This window comes from Chelon labrosus, assembly GCF_963514085.1.
Source record: "Chelon labrosus genome assembly, chromosome: 9".
Classification (NCBI taxonomy): domain Eukaryota; kingdom Metazoa; phylum Chordata; class Actinopteri; order Mugiliformes; family Mugilidae; genus Chelon; species Chelon labrosus.
Window position 1 is genome coordinate 25,102,382 of NC_140359.1, and position 23,043 is coordinate 25,125,424.

At 41.6% G+C, this 23,043-nt stretch overlaps 1 protein-coding gene across 1 annotated transcript in view; it reads right to left on the minus strand.

Annotated features, from left to right (window-relative positions):
• The window catches only part of smarca2 (SWI/SNF related BAF chromatin remodeling complex subunit ATPase 2), a 49,604-nt gene extending 30,992 nt beyond the window's left edge, over positions 1-18,612 (minus strand). Inside the window, exons 1-18 of the mRNA XM_084551401.1 lie at positions 18,489-18,612; positions 17,148-17,406; positions 16,566-16,695; positions 15,884-16,303; positions 15,442-15,543; positions 14,470-14,722; positions 13,375-13,501; positions 11,831-12,004; positions 10,965-11,138; positions 10,501-10,671; positions 9,703-9,753; positions 9,485-9,615; positions 7,671-7,728; positions 7,319-7,416; positions 6,827-6,974; positions 3,962-4,125; positions 1,722-1,788; positions 1,513-1,623 (exon numbers count right to left, since the gene is read on the minus strand). Of these exons, the coding sequence (XP_084407527.1) occupies positions 1,513-1,623; positions 1,722-1,788; positions 3,962-4,125; positions 6,827-6,974; positions 7,319-7,416; positions 7,671-7,728; positions 9,485-9,615; positions 9,703-9,753; positions 10,501-10,671; positions 10,965-11,138; positions 11,831-12,004; positions 13,375-13,501; positions 14,470-14,722; positions 15,442-15,543; positions 15,884-16,303; positions 16,566-16,695; positions 17,148-17,375 (2,607 nt within the window). The 5' untranslated portion in view covers positions 17,376-17,406; positions 18,489-18,612. The remainder of the gene's footprint in view (positions 1-1,512; positions 1,624-1,721; positions 1,789-3,961; positions 4,126-6,826; positions 6,975-7,318; positions 7,417-7,670; positions 7,729-9,484; positions 9,616-9,702; positions 9,754-10,500; positions 10,672-10,964; positions 11,139-11,830; positions 12,005-13,374; positions 13,502-14,469; positions 14,723-15,441; positions 15,544-15,883; positions 16,304-16,565; positions 16,696-17,147; positions 17,407-18,488) is intronic.
• Between the last annotated feature and the right edge of the window lie 4,431 nt (positions 18,613-23,043).

A 23,043-nucleotide genomic window follows, 5' to 3' on the forward strand; every position in this document is an offset into this window, starting at 1 on the left:
CCATTTACTGCAGCTTGTATGATACAAGAATTGTATAAAATCAAGGTCTTATACAGCTGTCACGTTTTGTATGCCCACCTGCTCAGTGCCAGATAAGAGCCGCTCTGCTCCCCTGGGCCGCCTCAACACTTCAAGCCAAGGACTGAACTCTGTGATTGATTGTTTAGGGGGGGTTCTGGCCCATTGTTACAACAGGTCATGCTGGTCCTGCAGATTGTTCAACCGACCGTTCACGCTTGACACGGCCTGCAGAACTTACAAATGAGTTGCATCCACTCCACGCTGATTTGCTACGACAATGATTAATGAATAATCCAAGACCCACTGACGGTTGTAGTTTTTAATGTGCGCTCTGAACACATGACTGATTCTGATCCAACTCCCCTATCGCACACAAAGGAGCACAGCAAAACAAGTGTGCTATCATCAAAAGAGCATTACTGACATCAGGCCATTTGTTTCTGCAGACACTCTGCAGCTTGTGCGTTAATTTAGAACAAATAAGATTGACCACTGTGCTACGCTGCTCTCAAGTCTCCCTGAAGAGTCAATAAATCTATTACGGCTCATTCAATAGCTGCTGTCAAGAGTTTTAACAGGAGAAAAGAATTGACAAACTTAACAGAAGTTCAACAGTAACGTCTATAAACCTCTTCATGGACTTACCAATGATTATGAAGGCATTTGCTTTTATATTGTGCTTTATAGAGCTGATGAACCGCTCGATTAACACAATTTTTAATGCAAATGTTCACTGTCAGTACTAAAGACAGTGGGTGGTAAAAATTGCTAAAAAAAACAAAACTTCTTAGCTTTGGTTGAAGTGTTAAAGTTGGTGTACTGATAAAAACTAAATGTGGCAAAGTTGAAAAGAAATGCCAGAAGTACATCAATCAGCCATAACATTATGACCTAATATGGTGCAGGTCTCCCTTGTGTCTCCAAAACAGTTGTGACTCATCAGAGAGTGGACATGGGGCTTCTGAGGGTGTCCTGTGGTGTCTGGCAACACAGTGTTGTTAGTGGGGGGGTCTTTGGGTCCTATGGGCATCCAGCTGGGGATGGTTGGAGTGTCATTGCTGAGTGTCTAGGTGGGTGGTAGTTTCCCAGAAGAACATTGTACTGTCACAAGATGGTCAACGATATTTACTTCTGCTGTCAGTGGTCATTATGTTGTGGCTGATCGGTGTATAAGTTGAATGTCTACTGAAAAAATGTTTTAATTTGCATGAAGTTATGAGACTCAACATGAAACAAACAGAAAGGTCATATTTCAATCACATTTTCCATATTGTGCACTTGAGGTTAGACTGGGCGTTTGCTAATCATATGATCTCACTAGCGGATGGAAAAGCTTATTAATCTGCATTTCATACACTGCTTTCTGGATGTCTGGTCAAACTTTGAACAAAATTTTAATGGAAACTTGACTAAAAAGGGTGTGTGTGTGTGTGTGTGTGTGTGTTGCAACAGGAGGCAAGCGAGAGAATGTATTATACAGAGAGGACAAACCTTGGCCAGTATGTGCTTGTCCTTGATGATGTATTCATAGGTGGTCAGCAAGACATTGAACTTCCCGCTGCGGAGCTGAGGCACAAGCCCACGACGCAAAGCGGGGGTGCCCTTATAATGGAAAAGACACAAAGAAAAGACAAGTCTGTGTCAAAAGTCGGGCGAGACCAAAGAGAATAGATGGAAAAAATGACGGGAAACGTCCGTACCTTGTAAGCAATTTTGACCACGGAGGGTGACCATTTGTCAAGTTCATAGACCCAGTTAGACAAAGTCCTGGAAACAAAAGTCAATAACAATCATGGCACATGTGTGAGAAAGTGGTTTTTTGACAGCAATCGAAGACAGACTCTTATAAGGCTACGGCTTCAATTACTCAGTGTGGCACTACTTCTGGACTCTACATGCTAAGACATGAAGAGAGTAAACAACAACCTGAGGAGCCACGCTTTAAGGGACCAGGTACTCAAAAAAATGTCTCCCATCAAGGCTCAGACATAACACACAGGCTCAGAGTCAAAAAAAAAATAATACTACTAAAATCTTGCAGAAGCAATGTGTGCTAGCTTTCCAACAGGTCAAACTAATTTCAGTTCACAATAAAAGACTTAACTGAAATGCTTTGTTCACAACCAGGCACCCCGGGGTAGATAATCAAAAGGACAGAGAATAGGCGAGATGCAGGCTTTTCTCCACATTTGTTCACTGCGTGTATTTAAAAGCACATTTAACACAGTGGTCTCCAGGCTCAGATTTAAGCCTCAGCTGTGCTCCGTTTGACTTCAAATAAATGTGCTCCCCTCAGTAACCATTTAAAAACATGCTTCCTGCCAAAAACAAAACCATTGTTCCTTCTAATCCTTTCACACCTGCACTTAAATCATAACTGAAAAGGAATTATTAATTAAGTCAAATTGCAATAAGGTGAATCTACAACATATGTGGGAGCAGCATAGGGGCTTTCATCAGCATTGTTTAAAGAGCTGAAAAGAGAAAAGAATCCAGGTCCAATAGCCCACTCATATATATATATTTTTTTAAATTGAGTGGGTTTGCACCTTGGTGTAACAGGGTTCATGCTGTTTGCAAGGAAAGTTTGGGAAGGTATTGGTGGATGGTGGGAGCTGAATGAAAGATTGACAGATTCCTTTTTAGTTTAATCAGTAATAATTCTATGTGAAATTTTAAAAAATTCGTTTTGAGCCTTAATGATACACAGCTAGCAAGGCTCTTCAAGTTTGTGTATATAAGAGTTATTCAAAGAAGTGTTAAAAGTGTTTGGGGAGCTCTGATTATTAGCTTGTGTAATATTTTTCCTCATGAACACGACTCAAAATGTGTCCTTCCTGCCAAAACTGGCAGCAGACTGAACCATTATGTAAAATTGTGATGTAATACACACCAATCAGGCATAACATTATGACCTAATATTGTGTCGTATTGTGTCCTTCATGTTTTTTTGAGTTGTTCCTAAAGTGTTTTTGTGTGTGTGCCTGTGTCAGGCTGCATCCTGCTGGGGATGGCTGCTGCCATCAAGGAGTGTCACTGCTATGGGGTGGGGTGCCTGGTCTGCTCTAGGTGGGTGCTACATGTCTAAGTAACATCCACACCAATGAATGCCAGGTCCAAAAGTTTCCAAGCAGAACATTGAACACATTTCTATTTAAATACTTTTTAATTGCAGAGGAGCTCAATAGTTGCTGTAGAGAACAAGATTCCGACTCACTACTTGCATTATTCATTTCAGAGTACACAACATCATTAATCATAACAATAACCCACATAATTGCCTAATGGAGCAGCCTCCTGTTACTGTGTTAGTACACCACAAGCTCATTGGTTTTGCTGCTACTGAGCTTCAGGTGACAGTTGTAGCACAAGATGAGGCAGTATTTCAATCCTCTTTTCAGAGTCTAACTGAAAACTCCATGTTTGTCTGGAAACAGAATGTTGTTAGTGGGGCTGCTGCCATCAAGGAGTGTCATTGCTATGGGGTGGGGGTGTCTGGTCTGGTCTAGGTGGGTGCTACATGTCTAAGTAACATCCACACCAATGAATGCCAGGTCCAAAAGTTCCCAGCAGAACATTGCATTGAATTGAATTGAATTGAATTGACACAAGATGTTATTTTCTGCTCATGTCAGAGGTCTTAATGTTGTGGCTGATCGATGTATTACTGCCCATGATTGCTATAATAAGTTACATACACTTGTCCCGTGTGAAAACCTTTTCACTGATAATACCCAGGTGTCCGATGATTGTTCCACCAGTTTGCTCAGTTTCAGATACTGACAACGTCTCAATTATAGAAGAGACAACTGGTTCTAGTGTTCTCTATTACAACTCTTGCAATTTAGCTTGATGCGGTAAGTGTTTTCATCAAATATATTATTTTTATTATCCCCCAATTATCCCCCAAAATGTTTTTCATAATGAGAGTCATACTGACGAGAGAGGAACGATGATGAGATAGGGTCCGTTGAGTCTCTTGTACTCCATCAGGTAGGTGATAAGGGCGATGGTTTGGATGGTTTTGCCGAGCCCCATTTCATCAGCCAGGATGCCGTTCAGATTGTTGTTGTACAGGGAGACCATCCACTCCAGCCCCTGGATCTAGAACACACAGAGAGATGAAGGTGTTCCTTAACATGTGGTTTTCTAGCGCCATGTGTGGATTCTTAAAAGGCAGAAAAGTCGAATATATTAAAGAGAAAGAACACTTGGAGCTGTGATGGGCAAGATCAAGGGAAATTACTGTAGTTTTAATTGCATGTGAAAGACAGAAAATAGGTGAAGTAAGCCACCTTAGGTAGCTGCCTGTTCTATGTGTGACCTGAAGCATCCAGTGTTTGTGTGAGTCTTGGCTCTGTAAATGGGAACAAAACAACATCCAATTACTGTATCTGTTGGTCAACTGTGTCAACACTGTGTTTGTGAGGGAGAAATGTGTGAGCAAGATGGAAATACAGTGCATTAGAAGATGAATGATAAATCCAGCTAATGCAAGTCCAGGAAGGAGGTTGAAAAAGAAGAGTTACGATCATGCAATAGTCATGGTAACCATGTCAAAGCCTTCAGTAGTGATGCGACTTCTGAGCGTTGAAGGGTCTGAAGATGGATGTGGAGGTTCTGCCCTAAGAATGGCTTAATGACTTTAAATGACCACAGTTTAGTTTGTTTCAAAACGCAGATGCTCCTCTGATTGGCTCCCTTAATGAGAGACCAAAATAAAGTTCTTGTCACTTTTAACAAAGAAATAGAAGAAAAATAAAGTAAAATAAGAACATGTTTCCTCTGCATCTTAACTTGTAAACGTGAAAACCTTAAGATATGTGTCGGCGAAGAAGTTAATTGGATGTTTTTGCCAGTGCACTTCGAACTTATTGCCACAGTGGCATTTTATATTCCTAGTGAGGGTACAAAAATAACAACTGTGTGACCACCTGAGGTAAACAATCAGCAAGTTGCAGCGTGAAGGAGAAAAAAAGGGCAGGAGGGCACAGGCAGCACAAAAAGGACCAATTACCAACTGAGTGTTGCTTAACTATATGTCTGTCAGCAAAGCCAAATCCACAGGAAAACGACTGGCTGTGGCTGAAAGAACCCAGAACCTGTCCTAGATAAACAGCTGACATAAATTCTTGTTGACAATTCAGGTTAGTTACACAGTCTGATCTCAGAACTCCCTCAACTGATCCAATTACGCTGCAGCTGAAATTTTTCCAATTTCCCAAAGGAGCAGCCACCACATCACATTAAAAATCTGGCACACCATAAATCAGAGGAACACTAAGACGGCTCCCTGTCTGAAGGAAAGTTTCCGGTCCCTGCTAATATACTACCGTATCTCTCACGAACATCTACTACACGACAGTGAGGACAAGATTGTAGAGCGCGGCACTGGAAAAGTGTGAGGTTGCGTCGTTACAAGCAGACAGCTGTCTTTGAGCTTGACAAAGACGAGCGAGCATGCGTCTGCCTAGCAGGGGGCTTGTTTGGTGGCACACTCCCTATCTGTGATCAAACTGTTTTTTTTTCCCCCTCACAGACGCAGAAATATTATAAACCCGACATGATGAAAACCAACAAGAACACAGCTCTTTAACGGTTTGTGAAGGAAGCTAACGTCACCATCTTACTTTACTGCTGCTGAAGAACATAAACACACTTGTAAGGATGATTACTATCACTGGTTTCACTTATTAAATATTTAATCTATGGAAAATGAGAAAATAATAAACTCTTCTAATGGAGAGAGATGCATTCGAGAGCAATAGAAAAAAAAAACCACAAGAACATCGTTGTTTGTGACATGCAAAAGTATATCTGATTCGTTATGAGACCACAGCGGAGCAAATTACACCCTGGTGGGCCGCCATAGTATTAAGATTGTATAGGAAACCATGTAATTTGCCTACAGTTCATTATTGCAGAAGATTAAGGCTGCGTTCAGCAACAGCTGCGCTTCGAAAATTGTTGATAATTACTTATTGTAAAGAACTAATCAACTAGAGATTTTTAATCTGTAGGTGTTTACAGCTGCTGCTACATGAAGCCTAATTAAGAAGAAACAGTCAATTTATTATTAGGTAACATCATTAAACAGAATGACCTTTAACAATAAAAACACACTAAAAAATATTTATCGAAAAAGTACACTGTGCAAGTGTGCAAATAAAAGTTAAACTTCAAGAGAACATTTAAAACAAATTAGATTTGTCTCGTCGTGGCAGCACTGGGTCAAACTGTGCAGCCAGGCCTGAGACAAGGTGTCCAGGAACATCGTTTGAAAGCCAATATCCTGGTTGCAGCAATCACAACTGAGATCAAAGATATTTGACAACAAGGGCAACGTCTTAGAGTAGCCAAGGATGATGGAAACGCGGTCTGACAGCTTCGAAGAATATCAATGATAACACAAAGGCTTCGTTATCTGTGTAGAATGACTTCACATCACTGTCAAAATCCATTTAAATGATCTGGACATACTGTAAGTAATGAATTACAGTCGATTCTCTGCTGGAAATGGCTGTCAAGTTAACTGATGACTTCAAGTAAATCAATTCTCCACTCAAAGTTTGAGAAAAGGCTTCAAGGTGTATTTTTCTTTCACCATCCCCTCTGGAAAACAACAGCCCAGTAGGAGTAATGAGTGAAAATGTAAATGTTAAAAGGTTGTCTGAATTCAATTTGAAGCAAGATGGATGAAAAATAATAACCTAAAATAATACTGTGAAAATGCGACGATGAAACTGCAGGAAACTGAACAAAATAAGAGGGAGAGCAGCTACACAGTATGTGTATATGTGTGTACCTGGTAGTGTTTGAGCAAGCCGTTGATCAGCAGGGACGACTGCCTCTCCACCCTCTCGATGACGGCGTGGGCGACTCCATAGTAAGACTGGGAGGAGGTTTGCCCGGTTGGAACACTGTACTCATCATCCACATCCTGCTTGGCCGACCTGAATGTGTGTTTGATGATTTATATGAAGAAAAAAAGACAGAAAAAGAGAGAGAGAGAAAGAGGGGGCATTTGAAACTATCCTTATCCCAAAAGAAGTACACACTTTGAAATCGATTTTAATGTTTCGAGCCTTAGCCGTGTCTGCGCAAGGGGCTCAGCTTGATGACAGTCTGAGCTCCTTACACCTCTGCACGTATAGATCCATAACAAGGACTGACAGAGCCTTACTGCTGGGTAAACCAGTAGTCTCTGCTGTGTATTGTTTTATGTTTAGTACCTTTACAGTAGTTCAAAATACTCAATTACTGTCAAGTATGTGTAAAGAATGAAGTAATACAATACTCTATGATGTGCTTGGCTGCTTTCACGGTCACTACGTGTCCATTGGGATCGATTATCTTCGTCTCCTCTGTTTCTGCCTTGGCCCCCTCGTCGTCCTCCTTGTAAGGGAATGTTGATAACACATGGCTGAGTGCATATGTAATACAATCACAACAGCAGAGACAGAACAAAGAAGCAGCTCTGATGAGGGTAAAACCGTGTGTTGTGCATTCAGCTACAGCCCCCTGGTGGATTCTGATGTGACTGAGATTTGTACTAAATGTACTCAGATAATTTATGGGATGGACAGGACCGGGGGGGGGGGGTCTAAAATCAATCACGGTGGAAGTTCATTATTGTTAAAGCCACTGACCTCCTCCTCGAACTCTGAGCCACTCTCCTCGCTGTCTGAGCGCGGGGCGACTTCGTACCTGTTTTTAAAACAAACAACGACAGGAGAACACAAATTCCAGTTACAACATTTTGTTTTTATATATTAAATACACCTTCTTTAACCAAACTGTCGTGGTAAAGAACAAGATCGCGAATACAAGTGGCCGAAATGAGTTTCCTTTGCAGAGTGGCTGGGCTCAGCTTTAGAGATAGGGTAAGGAGCTCGGACATACGGGAGGAGCTCAGAGTAGAACCGCTGTTCCTCCATATCGAGAGGAGTCAGTTGAGGTGGCTAGGGCATCTGGTAAGGACACCTCCCGGACGCCTCACAGGAGAGGTGTTTTGGGCATTTCCAACCGAAAGGAGACCTCAGGGCCGACCCAGGACATAATGGAGGGATTATATCCCTCATCTGGCCTGGGAACGCCTGGGGATTCCTCCGGAGGAGCTGGGGGAAGTGGCTGGGGAGAGGGTTGTCTTGGACGTCCCTGCCGAGGCTGCTGCCTCCACGACTCGGATCCGGATACGCGTGAGAAGACGAAGACCTTCAGTAGAATGGACGTCTTAACAAGCACTGGTTCCCCACACAAACAGGATTCACTCAACCTTAGCAGACTTTAAAAGCATGAAGCAGCCTTTACCTCTCTTTAAGGATGGACTTCCTGAACTCACATTTTTAGCACTAGCCTAGTGTTAACATAGGCACTCCCAAGATGTGTGCTAAATATACAAGAGATGTTCTATTTCTAAGATATTGACATTGAGAATATGCTAAGTGTGTTTTAGAGCAAGGTTAAAGTTTGTATTTTTTGAATGGTACGAAGAGAGACTCGGATGAGTCCATCAGATATGTCCTGAAGGATGCACATGACTCTAGATGGGACCTGGTCTGACTAGAGTGTTGTTCTCTCATTTGCACAATTCTGTCCTACTATGGATATGGTTCTTCTGTTCACCCGTCGATGTACTGATATAAAAGACATCTTTAGTAGCGCCACATATGCCACTTTTGCACCACATATTCCTGGAAAACCGAGGTAGGACTAACGGAGTGTGAGTTAGGGTGATCGTAAACAGTTTGACTGATTAGCAGCATAGTGTGTGCAAAGATGTGTGATTACAGTTGAATATATGTTATGATTGTGATTGTGAGTGTGTGTATTGTGTATGAACCGAAGCCAAAGCCTGTGCCGCAGACTAACGTACACATCCCTAGAAATATAACTACATGTCAGCTGTGATTGGTCTGAAATGCGTTTTCCCATTCATGTCTCTCTGTGACAGGACAAGCACAGAAAAAGCACCTTTGTCCGGCCTGTCCTTTCTATTTTCTGTGCTGCAGTGGTCTGAGCAAAATGCTTCCTTCAAAATGGAACTCGGGAGCCTGTGGTTAAGACATGAGAAGTTGTGTGCGCCACTTGTGAACTTGGACTTTAGCGAAAAAGTCCACTTAAGAGGTCTTGAACACCACAAGAGGGGGCAGATCATAGCGTGACACCAATTCAAGACAACAAAAGCAACTGTCTATCAACATTTATCACCTCCAACATGAGTCACTCAGCTCCAGTGGCTGCTGTGTGAAGTGCAGAGAGAAATTCAACACAGGGGGCAAACCACTCAGTGGTGTTTTAGTGGGGTAATAACAGAACAATGCCGTCACAAATACAAACACTTAAACCAGTGTAGAATCCACTTCCAAGAACTTCTGGAAGTTCACTTGTACTATCCAAAAACGCACTCAACAACACATAGATCCTGACAACAGTATTACTCATCATCAGTGTGCCTCCTTACCCTGGGTTCATCTCGAGCCAGGCCTCCAACTGGCTTGATTTGGGAGCATCCGTTCCCTGCAATACTTTCCCGGTCTCCGTCTGAATGACTTTGACCGGCAGCTCGCTCATCTGGCTGCTCTCGTCCATGGGCTGCAGGACAAACAAAACACAGAGGGATCACGCATAAATACAAATGAATTCAGCGTAAACAGAACACAATTTAGCTTTGCAACTCACCTCTCCATCAGGTCCAATGGCACTGGTGCCTTCACCATCTCCGTCCACCTTCTAGACGCATAACAAATGCATAAAATCAATAACACGTAAATGCAAATGCTGATACTCCATATCTCAGGTAGCACCAGCATTCAGAAGTAAATGTGGCTCCACAACGGTTTTTGCTGCCTGTAGTTGTATAAAGAGATGTAAGGTAGCCTGTGCTTAGCAACGGTTTTGTTACTGAAGAAGCCATTGCCAGAATCATTACCGCATGAAGTGGTTCGGTATACAGCTGCAACAAAAGCCTTGACAAATGGCAAAGATTAGTGTCAAGGATGTCATGGACTGTGGGGAGCCTGCAGGTGTTCGCTTCGGTGAAAATGACACCACATAAGTGATTTATTCAGCCTCTCTGACAGAAATTTTGAAAATTAGGGTTAGCAGGTAGTGACAGTCCATTTAAAGTGAAATAATAAACCATTGAGATTAAGATGATTATAAGGCACAATTCATGTCGCAGATAAATGTGGTTGATGCTCATAGTTAAGGCTGGATTGACGTTATGTAAGGTATATAAACCGAGCACCAATGCAAAAATATAACTATCAACCGTGTTAGTCTGTATTCTGCCAAAAAACTTTTCTAATTTATTGCTTTGTCCAACGTTCAATAAAAATGGTTGGAGTTGGAGTGCCACACACAACGCAAGGATGCCAGACAGTGCAAACCTTGGAGAAAAGTCTGAATACAGCTCTGATCTCCACCAGCATAAAGCAGCCTCCCATTAATAATCACCACTTGACCTTCCCACTGTACCTTCTTTTTCTTCTTCCTCCTCTTCTTCTCCTTGGCAGCTTGAGCAGCTTTGTGCTCATACACCAGAGTGGTGAGGTTGGCCACGTATTCATCTGTCTGCTGCAGCAAGTAGGCCAGACGCTTGTCTTTCTTTTGGTCGATAAGTTTTCTGTAGCCTTCCTCATCTTCTGCCTGAATGCATGAAAGTGACAAAACACAATGAGCTCAGTGCACAACTGGTGACACACGTTGCAATGAGTCCAGAAGATGCTGTGAGAAAAGAAGCAGCTGTGGGACGAAGGCTGAGCAAGGTATGGTCTGAATCTTTTTCTTGATGGTTTAGTTTATATGTACCAAAAAAATAATTCAGTGTATCAGTGCAATCTTTATAAAGTAGGTGTACTTCCTGAAGCCATGGAAAAGGTGTGGAGCTTCAGGGTCTGGCATAAATTTAATTGGATTTATTCTGATTTCCAGGTCCTTACCATAAGTCTCCTCATTCTCTCCTTCTCAATTCTCTCAGTCTCCTTCTTCTGTTCCCGCTCTGTGTTGGTGTGCCAGTTGGCGACAGCTCTGGTGAGTTTCTGCATTTTACCAGACACTGAGCGGTGATACTCTTTGAAGTCCTTAGCATGCTGGAGGATACTGTTGAGATATTCCTGGAAAAAACAATAAAGTGGCAAAACTTAAGTACACACAGCACTTTGACACTGCAGAAGCCTGTCTGTATATGGTCTAATTAAATGGGTGCAGCTGTAAATAGGAACCTATACTTCATATCCTTACAGGGTCAGGTGGTCCACTCAGAAGGTTAACAGCTTTTGACCGCTGGACAATCAAGTTACATTGTGGTAAATGATAAACAGAGAAATTCATCAATGTCGAGGAGTCTGGGGGCTAGATTTGACACTGCAGAAACCTGTCTGTATATGGTCTAATTAAGTGGGTGTCGCTGTAAATAGGAACCCATCCTCCCTGTCCTTACATGGTAAGCTGTCCCACCTGGAAGGTTAACAGCATTTGACCGCCGGACAATCAAATTACATTGTAGTAAATGATAAACGGAGCGATTCATCAATGTCGAGGAGTCTCGGGCTAGATTTTATGCAGCGTGAGTATCAGAGCGTCAGTTAAGAGTTCCGGCGTGGTAACACCTCAGTGGCTTAAAGTGTTGGGCTTAGTCTCTATAGACACAATGGCACAAAAACAAATCATTAACTTTCATCATGCTGCTTTCTTTGTCAGTTTGTCATCTACTTGGAGGGATTGTCATTCAGGTTTGATCATAAGCCTTAAAACAACACTTCTGCTGTTCCTTGTGGATCATTACATGGAGTCTAACGTGAATCACCTGATGTTTCTGCCGCCGCTTCTTTTCCTGCTCGAGCTTCTGCTGCTTCTCCAGCTTCTCCGTCATGCGGGCCTCCCTCAACGTCTGCCGCTTGCTGCGCCTGTAAGCCTTTGAGTTGAGGGCTGTCTCCAGCGTTGTGTCTCTCCTCATGCACGCCACCACGTCTTGCCTCAGCTGGAGGTATGCACAGGTTACACGGTGAATTTTGTTTGTATAATTAACACCATTCAAATTGTACACATTTAAGTACATAATATATAAAAATGCAGCTTCTGAGGCACAAATGGTCTAAATAATGAACATCTTAAGCCCTAGGGTGACGGAGGGTTCAGCTCAACTAAAAAGATATTCCCAAAAATAAATCAATAATAAAGGATAGCGCAAAAACTACCAGGTCCATATGCATGGCTATAAATATGTAATACTTCAGAGAATGGATTCCCAGTGTCAGTGAATTTACATTTTTATCTTGCGGATTACAAAGTAGAAAACACTGTGTTTTTAATAGTAGCACCAGTGTGCGAAATAGGGTTTTAACCTCTTGAAAAGTAATCTAGCTGCAAAATACTACTGATTCCCACTACAGAAGACAATTTGCTATACAATTCAACCTTAATTTAATTTAGCCTGTGCATCATTAAATTCTACCACTATGCACATAACAGAATCTATCTAAATATTGATATTTCCACCATATAGCTCCATGCACGTAACTTCCTAATGAAACAAGTCACCAAGGCTTGTTGCACATCATTGCAAATGTCTCATGCTTCTAGTCTGTGTGGACCATTGAGAAAGATGCTACAATGCAAAACATATTATTAAGTTTGGGGGTGCTGATAATCCAAAATCAAAATATTTTTTCTACATGAATTTATTCATTCATTCATTCATTCATCTTCTGTACCCACTTATTCCTGTTAAGGGTCGCGGGGGTCTGCTGGAGCCTATCCCAGCTGTCATCGGGCGAGAGGCAGGGGTCCACCCTGGACAGGTCGCCAGTCTATCGCAGGGCTAACACAGAGAGACAGACAACCATTCACACTCACATGCACACCTACGGCCAATTTAGAATCACCAATGAACCTAACCAGCATGTCTTTGGATGGTGCGAGGAAGCCGGAGTACCCGGAGAGAACCCACGCAGACACAGGGAGAACATGCAAACTCCACACAGAAAGGCCCAGTCGGCCCATGGATTCGAACCCGGGACCTTCTCGCTGTGAAGCATCAGCGCTAACCACCTCACCACTGTGCCGCCCTACATGAATTTATCTTTATAATATTTATAATGAATTGGAAAAACTGCCTAATCATTTCAAATGTCTTGACGTTAACTTTTACCTCAACTTATCCTAAAACAAACCATAACAATAGCACCTAGGCACGACACTAACACCTATCGTGTGTATTCAATGGTAAATGGAGCACATTGTATAGTATTGTGCAGTAGGTGTCCTGTCAGAGTGCTAGTGATAATAACCTCTTCCCCATCAAGTGTGAGTCATTCTACATTCACATCCAACATGTCAGCTGTTGCATACCTGTCGCTGGAAGTTGAGCAGACGTAGTGCCTTGAGTTCCACTGTGGCTTTAGTTCTTAGGTCGGGGGGCAGGGAGCCGGGCAGACTTTCCAGTTCCTGGATTCGATGAGCAATCCGAGCCTGTAACCTGCAAAGGGACATGATGAAGGACTTTAGTCCAGGTGTAAAAAACACACTGGACTCAAACACATTCGCACAAACACAAGGACTTTCATGAAGGACTGATTGAAGAAAGCAGAAGATCCATACCAAGATACTTAACAGTAGATATTTAGTATTTTCACGTAGGTAACCTCATCTCATACAAACCCGAGGGGAAACTGCATTAAAATTAATAACATCACCCCTGAAACTGGTTTGACTATACAACTACCGAAGTGTCTCAGATGTATATTAATAAATTATTTCTTTTGTGTGGTTTGAAAATAATAATAAAAAGAAAATGCATAAATAAAAATTTCAATGTAGCACAAGCAACGTTGTTGTTTTTCCCAGTGGTTCCACCTGAGGCACTGCATGTTGAGATGGTCTAATTAGACAGATGAGGTGAGGAGAGGTTATTTCTCCCTGGTCTCTAAGCACTTCATGACCAATACCACCTGTCAAGGATCTGAGAAAATCTGAGATCTGAGAGAATAACTGGCTCAGATTTACTGTATATAAAGAAATAAAGCCTTAGGGCCAGGTAAGGATTAAGGTTTGTGGAACCTTCCTCATATCTCCATCACCCATCTCCATTTTGTTATGTGAAGAACTTGAATATCAACATAAAACATCGCATTTTTTCAAGTACTTCGTGTTAGTGAATTCTCACTAGAGAGGAACTCAATTTGTAATTAGCAAAAAAAGAGTAATAATTCAGAGAACCTTGAAATTGCTATAGTTTATTTAAAAACCATAGGAGAAGGTGAGGAAAATAGTTACTAATAATCTCCAAAAAAAAATGGGATTAAAGTTTCACTTTGTGAATCATAAATCCATAACTACCTTGGCAAGTAAGTGTTGAAGGAAAAATGCTGATTAACGTCCGGTTCCATAATTAAATGTCAGAGGTAGTCTGTACGGTGGGCAAAGCACCGACTGTGTGATAAATACCTGTACTCTCTCTCTTGCAAGATTCCCACTGGGTCCAAGCCCTGGGGCTTCTGAATTGGTGTGATGCGGTTCTGCTTTTGCTGCATCTGCAGCATCGGGGACGCCTGCTGTCCAGGAGGCTGAGGAGTTCCTGAACTGCCTGGTACGGGCCCAGCCGGCACAGTGGAGGCCTGAGGTGGAGCAGGGGATGGGCGGCCGCTGGCAATGGACGTCAGGTGCTTCTGAGCATTAGCTTGATTGTCACTACCCTGACCTAGGAAGCAAATACTTAGGAAGTTATTGTGTCCAAATCTAGAAATAATAACGAGAAGTTTTTTTTTTTATTGATATATTATATATATTTGCAAACATAAACCACCAGGGAGGTATTGCCAACATACTGCCCCTAACAGAGAGCCATGGATTCAGTGTGGGGTTACTTAAGGAGAAAAAATTAAACTGAGGCAGACTTGGTTTTACGGGCAAGAGGTGGTCACTCCAAATATCAATTTAAATTTATTTTTTTCCCCTGTTTACTGCAATTTGTGTGACATTAAATGTAAATTTAAATTACAAATACTCAGGATAATGAATTAAGTTTTTCAAAGCTTTGAATTTTGAGTCGACCGTAAGCTCTCCGAATCCTGTGTGACCTCAGTAGGTGTTAAAGTTTTTATTTTTGCAAGTTGTGTTTTTGCATGTATTGTTATTTATGTGTGTTTGGCAATTAATACAAACTTTTTTCTAGTTGAAATATTTTGTCCTAATACATCTTTATTCCATTAATATATGGTTGAAATTATTTATGTACTATCTACACACCTATACTTGCTAAAGAGGCCTGCAGGGATCCTAAAAGACATGGCTTTATTCTGAAAACTATGTCACAACTATGTGACACAGACTGTTACTGGCAGGGAAAGGGTGATGCAGCTCAGTGTATTCGTTCACACACACAGTCATTCTGCAGCTCAGTTGGTTTTAGACATTTACCATCAGTCCAAGGCTTAGGTCCTGTGCTTTGATTGTGTCCTGGCATGGTTGGGGCTGGGTGGGGACTTGTCTGGGGACCAACCATAGGTGCCATTGGCATACCTGTCAACAAAATAAGAAAGTATATTTTAATACCTGTCAGTGTGTCCAAATCAGATTATGTGAGCCTGTGATGGTGTAGTTGCTAACAAAAGTCATTTTATTCTGTTATTTGTTTAAAGAATACGCTCCACGTTAACAATTATCTGATTATCAAGTTCACATCATCGTAAAGTGTTGTTACAGAGGCAAGAGGAACACTATGCACATAAAAACACCATCTAAATTCTGGTTAATCTTTAACTGTATTGGACACAGAAATTTAACAAGAAAAAAAAAACTGTGCAAACTAAAATAATTTTCATAAAAAAGCAAAACATATTATATTAGCTGATCGTCCTACCTGGGGGCCTGTTGTAAGGACTAGCACTAGGTGCCTGTTGCTGCTGCTGCTGCTGCTGCTGCTGTTGTTGTTGTTGTTGTTGTTGTGGCGGTGGTTGCTGTTGCATTGTGGGTAGGCTCCTTTTGCCCTGAACAGCCAGCTGGAGGTTTTCAGGCAGCGGTTGCCCACGGCCCAGGATCTTGTAGGCCAGAATCTGAGCTCTGAGCTGCTGCAGCTGGATCGGACTAAAAGCAGAAGGACCTCTACCCTGCTGACCCATGTTGGACATGTTGGACATCCCTCCTTGTGGATCCATTTGCATCATAGGGCCTGACTGTGAGGGAGGCACGTGGGGTGGTGTAGGTCCACCTCCACCTCCTGACATGGGACTTGAAGCATGCTCATGGACTCCCATGGGGGATGGGTGGGGGGACATGTATCCTAGAGCAGACAGAAATTAGATGATATAAATGGTTTTACATAGAATAGAGTATATATATCTAATATAGCAGCTAAATAGTGCTGAAACAAAGTCACGGATAATATTTAACTTGAATCATTGCACATTTATCATAGCCTCCGAAGGAACATGTAAAGAGGGATTGTTTTACAGCATCACAAGACCAAAAGGTTTACGAGCAACTGCCTCAAAACACTGACTGAACAATGACTTCGCTGCTTTGAATACAAAGGGCTAAGACACCTTGGCTGTGCTGGTCCATAGGACTCTGTGGAGGCCCCATGCCACTGTGGAGAGATCTCATTCCCACACCTTTCATGTGACCGAAGTGCATTGCCTCGGCCATTGTCTTGTCATTCATCCCCTCCATCGGCTGAAAATAGAAATTTAAAAAAAAAAGAAAAGATGAGAACATATTCGCTGCATGGTACACATTTTCTTCCCTTAACAGCGATTTCTAATGTTATTATTTGATGAAAATCAACATAATAAAGCATCCCACATATAAAACAGCTACAGCTTAATATATACATAGGATAAATATCTCAAATTATTAATACATGTTTTTATATCCAAATGGAAGGTGTAGCATTACCACTTTTTTCCATAAACACAAAATTTAAAAACACAAATCCAATTTTATATACTGTTCAAATAAAATGAATCATTTTCAAACTATGTCATAGATGATTTCAAACAAAACTTTTGATATTTCTGGCCTGAAGTTTTAAGCAACTTATAACGCAACGAGAAAACATAACTACAACACTCTCCTTGTGCAGCAGTGACACCAACAGACAGGTAACAGTAGTATGCCCACTGTACCTTGTGCATAGGATACATGCTGTCCTGAGAGTAATCACTTTGGCCTTGCATGCCATGAGGTGCATTCGGGGTCCCAGGTCCGGGGCTGGGGCCCATCATACTGTGAACAGAGCTTGGCGAGGGATCTGGCCCAGGGCTGGGCCCCAAGATGGGCCCTGGGGAAAGACCAGCCCCAGGAGAAGGGCCAGGATGGGACATACCACCTGACGTATCTGAAGGGGTGGACATCTACTGAACAAGCTGGGAGGAAACCAGACAGCTACAGAGGGGGATAAAACATATTTTTAATGCTGTGTAAACAATACAAAGACAAAATTAATTTACGTATTTTAACTTATGCTTTAAGGTGGAACTATTATGTAATAACTGCCAATTATCATTGTGTTAAATCAACTCCTAAATATCAGTTTTAATAAAAAATAAATAAATAAATAAAACGTGCTCCTGTTTTGTTGTATTATAATGCATATTTACATATTTATGGACTATAATTTAATATAAACAGTACATATGAGTGGCACCTGTATAAAGCTTTAAGTGGTTTGACTCCGTTTTACGATGTTTATGTTTACACTGTAAACAGAGTCCACCTGCTGTTGAAATTATCCAATAAAAGGCGAAAATGTCAAACCCAAAAGAATATTTTAATCACAGACAGTTTTTAATATAAGTGCGTACAAGACAAGACCTGATAACATACAGTAATGCTTACATTTGGAAAAGTAACGGTTAACAACAGTCATTATAATGGACGTGAATGTTATTGGGAGCCCGTATTTGCAGCCGTATAATCCACATGTACATTACCAAAAACAGAGCACAACAACAACAACAACAACAATAACAACAACAACAAATAGTGCGACAAAGACTGGCTGCATAACTGTACACCGTTAGCTACTGTTAACATCAACGTTAGCCTGGTGACTAGAACCAACTCTGATTGGATCATGGCTTCCCCAAAAACTGGTGGCCATCACGGATATGCGAACGAAATCAAAGTTAAGATGAAAGTCAAGCCCCTTAACGCGACCTTGACATCATTTTAAGGGGGCACAAATTAAGTTCCGCCGTACACGGAAATAAAAACACACGGTTATAACGGAACAACACGTCCAGGGACGCTGTAAAAGCTACCCGCTTCCTACGACCGTTTCGCAACTAAGCTAACGGCTAACTAGCTGACGTTAGCTAGCATCGCCTGCTAGCTTGCTCGTCCGGGGTGGCTCTGCCTCTGAATACTGAACTGTGTCCATGTCAGAAAGTTTGGACAGTTAGCGGTTACAAAGAGTGGTCACGCATCGGCATTTATCAAATACGAAGCGCAGTAAGTCGTTTTACCTTTCGGCTGAACTGAAACTGCACACAATTAGATGGAATTATTATAATGTTTCTTCAAAATATGACTGCTGTCCATAAGTTCACTCCTCCTCGGTGTTGTTTTGCTGACATATTTAAGTTTTTCTTGCATCGCCATTACTGATTTGTCATTGTCACAGGAAATCCCGCCCACCTCTGCGTTGATTGGCCGGATCACCCGTCAATCATTTTTATTTTGGGGGGCTTTTTTTTTGGGCGTGTATGCGCTCTGCAACCATTGCTGTAACTTTCTAAGTGGCCGTGGCTGCAAGGTGGACGAGTATGGTCAGGAAAAAGTTGAGTGGGGTTTATTTAGTAATAATTAGTAATAATTCTATGATAGTGCAATTATTATATAGTGCAATTACTAACTATTATTATTAATAATTATTATTTATTTGTTGATGGTTGAGCTTAACATAACAAAAGCAGTTTGCTACTGCTATATTCATATGTGACTTTGTGCTTCACATAGACACCGATCAGCCACAACATTAAAACCACTGACAGGAGAACATTGGCCATCTTTTGACAGTTCAATGTTCTGCTGGGAAACTTTTGGACCTGGCATTTATTGGTGTGGATGTAACTTAGACATGTAGCACCCACCTAGACCAGACCAGGCACCCCCCACCCCATAGCAATGACACTCCTTGATGTTCAGCAGCCATCCCCAGCAGGATGCAGCTTGAGACAGACACAAAAGCACTTTAGGAACAACTCAAATAAGCATGAAGAACAGCACAATGTGTTGACCTGGCCTCCAAATTCACTAGATCCCAAACTGATCAAGTATCTGTGGGATGATCCACAGATGCCCCTCCCCTCAAAGGCCCCCCCACTAACTGTATTCTGTTGCCAGACACCACAGGACACCCTCAGAAGGCCCATGTCCATTCTCTGATGAGTCACAACTGTTTTGGATGCACAAAGGAGATATTAGGAAGGTGGTCATAATGTTATGCCTGATATAGCACTGTTGCCTCACAACAAGAAGCTTTCTTAATGTTCTCCCTGTGCATGTGGGTGCACCGGCTTCCTCCCTTATACCAGGGACATGCATGTTGGGTTAACTGGTGATTCTAAATTGGCCATAGCTGTGCATGCAAGCAGTGTAGTAGTAGTAGTGTTGTTGGCCCTGACTCTCACAGCTGCAGCAGCTCCCTAAAGATAACTGGTTATAAATGATGAATGAATGAATGATGGTTTTCGTGTAGCTTTTTTTAGATGAATTTAAAAATGCAGACTTCTTATGTAAAGGAACTGAAATGTTCACGCTGCACCGGTGCTGAACATGTAGTGGTGAAACGCTGAAGCCACAGTAAACTTGTTGGCGCCAGTGTTTGCACAACGCGGCGTATTGTTGTGCCTTCCAGGAACTAAAATGGTCACTGCTCCTCTGCAGTCTGTGAAGCGAACACAAGGTGGAAGCAGTGACCAGCGGTTGCCTCGGTGAACCAGCCTCTGCGCTCTGCGACAGGGACGGCCGGCACCTGTGAACTCCTACACACATCTGGGCCCTGAACAAACATGCCAAGTGCAGGGTGATTGAGTGCTCACAGCTCCCATTTACATGCGCTAACCTCGTACGTCTGATGGTAGCATTGTGGAGTTTCAAAGGCAAGCCATGCAAATGATGTACAGGTTTAGCAAAGCTCAATTTGCATGAGTCTGATATCAGAAACTGTGTTTTGCTTTCTCTGGGAAAAGATGAAGCTATTTTAATGGACCTTCTTTTGTTTAAAGAAGGGATGTTTGGAGTGGAGATGTATTTTTAGTTTTTCCCCCTCTCCTCTTTTTCTGCATAATTTGTCTGCATTTACATCAAGTGTATCGTATCCAAATAAATTACAATAACGATTGTTAGCTACAGCTGGTTGGAGGGATTACATATGTTGATGTAGTTTATGGGTTCTCTGGGACCTGCAGCAGATTTGTAGGCCTCTGCTATCAGACTTTCAAATTCACTCAAAGCAAATAAATCATTAAAACAACCTGTTGGCCTTTTCTTACACACACAAACTCCACTGGATTATTTAGTTTGCAACTGGCAACTGGTTTTAAAAACTAAATTTCACTTGGTGCATATGCTCCCACTTTGATGATTGCTAAGACGTTTAAAGTCCTAGCCACTCATCACTTGAAATGCGCACAGCTCACCTAAACCTTAGTCTCACCTCCCCCTGCCTAACTATTACACCAGTCCTTACTCTATATTGGCGTCATAGATTAAGTGCAAAAGGTACCTGGATGTAAATTCTACTCAAATAAACAAACGTAATTAGCTTTGCGGTTGCAGCCGCCGCCACCCTTCGAACTCACCGAGCCAGGAGAGCGCTCGGCCGCAGTCATTTGTCAGTGAAAGGGCTTAGTGGTTGTGGCTTCCATTCACCTTGAAACCCTCCGTAAAATGCTCTGGCAAATCGCTGGTGTGGCATTACATTAATAAAGTCTAGTTGCATTGAAATAAGATTGAATTTACTTCATTCTTTGCTTTGGAAAAATTGCATTTAGTATTTTTTGAGTGTGTGTGTGTCTTTAAAGACTATAATCGAAAAATAATACTGAAAAAAAACTTTTTTATAGTCCTTGTGTTTTATGCACTTACAATACAAATTAATTCATGTAGAAATTATTAGTGAGTATGTGTAGCAGTATAGTAACATGTGTAAAAGTTGCTCAGTCCAGCTTTGAACTGAAGAAGACGGATAGTGTTTAGAACAAACTGAAGTTAGCGATTGTGATTGCTCTGAAACACATTAAATTTCCAAGTATTTTTTTGAATAATAACTGTTTGTTTGTATTTGTGTGCCTCTATTTGTGAGGATTTCTTGGTGCAATGTTGTTTTTAATCTTGGGGGAAATTCCTAATGACATGACGGTTAAAGTTCAGACAGCGTAAGAATGCAAAACCCTAAATTTGACTAGATTATGTTAGATACTTTAAACATAAAACCCACTTCCCAGTTAAAACTCTTTTTGAATGTTTATGGAGAAAAGGATTTAATTATTATTATTAGTTGTAGTAGTATTATCTCAGAGGAACTATGCTGAATATAAGAACCATAAAGCCAGGCTAAATGTTAAATGCTTCTACTAGACAAGACCATGCACATGCACAAAATAGTTCAGTGCACATCCACTAATAAATCCCACAACACAACACACAGTATCTATAATTTATGCTGTAAAGATAATATTTTATCCCTAGCGCCAAGTACCAAGATAGCACGGCTATTACTCCGCAGTGAGATAAGGTTACCTGCTGTTTAACTGCAAGCAACGTAAAGAAATAATTCAATAAAGAAGATATAAAGTGGATTTGATATGTAGCTATGTTAAAAAGTGAATGCATTTGCCATAATACATTTACTGTCAGGTCTTCGCACACACACACACACACACACACACACACACACACCCAAAGACAACACACGCACAAACACACCTGTGCATGCACTGCGCTGGTATCCGCAGGTGTGTGTGCAACCAGAGGGTGTGTTATAATTAGCTTTACACGAGCCACTTCTGGCAGCGAGCTGTTTGCTTTCTCCCTGCGCTATCTGAGAGCCCCATTTGAATAACCAGTGCTTACATTGTGGTGCACTTATTTTATTTCTGCGTCGGGTGATGGAGTGACTGTTCAAACAGCAAAAAGGCAGACAGCGGCAGAATAATAAAGCGGCCGCGTTTATCATGAGTACATACCGGCAAATGTGAATGGGCCTTGCTGCGGTTTACTTCAGCCCTCGTCTAAGTCGTGGTGTTTTCACAGTTTGACATATTTTATTCTAGTTTTATTCCATCCAGCTCGCTGCTTGTCTTTTCTTGTATTTTCTTTTACTTCATTTATTCATTCATTACACTTAAATGCACTTCAAATTCCTTGTTTAATTGCTTGTTTTCTTTTAAAGACATCAGAGGAAATTACTTGGAAGTTTTTCCCACACATCTCAGTAATTAGAGCTCTAACTGCCAGTTAGTTTACACAAACAGACTTTTATTCTCAGGACTCAGCTCAGTCACAAATGGAAGTTCAGTCAAGCGAACCGGTGCGTGAGAAAAGAGGTGACAGGAGGCTCTATTTGTTTTTCTCGTTCGTCTCATCTAAACTTTACACAAACATTTTCAAAACGTTCATCTAGAAAGAATAGACTGATCAGAATGATCTTCCCTGGCTTCCTAACCTCCCAGCTCTTCAGGTTTGACCTTTCAAACGATGAACACAGACTACTGCCACCTGCTGGTATGAAGAGTGATCTACTTTCAGGTGCATCATCTACACACCGATCAGGCATAACATTATGACCACCTTCCTGATATTCCTGATCATTTTCTATTACGCTGGACCCTGAGGGCTGCGTGACATCCTCATCAGGACAAGTTTCACTCATCACTAGGCAAGGCAAGGCAAGGCAAGTTTATTTGTATAGCACAATTCGTACACGAGGCAATTCAAAGTGCTTTACAGAAGCAGAAGATATAAAAGCAGATTTAAAAGCATAGAACATAGAATATAGAAAACACAAAAGGAAAT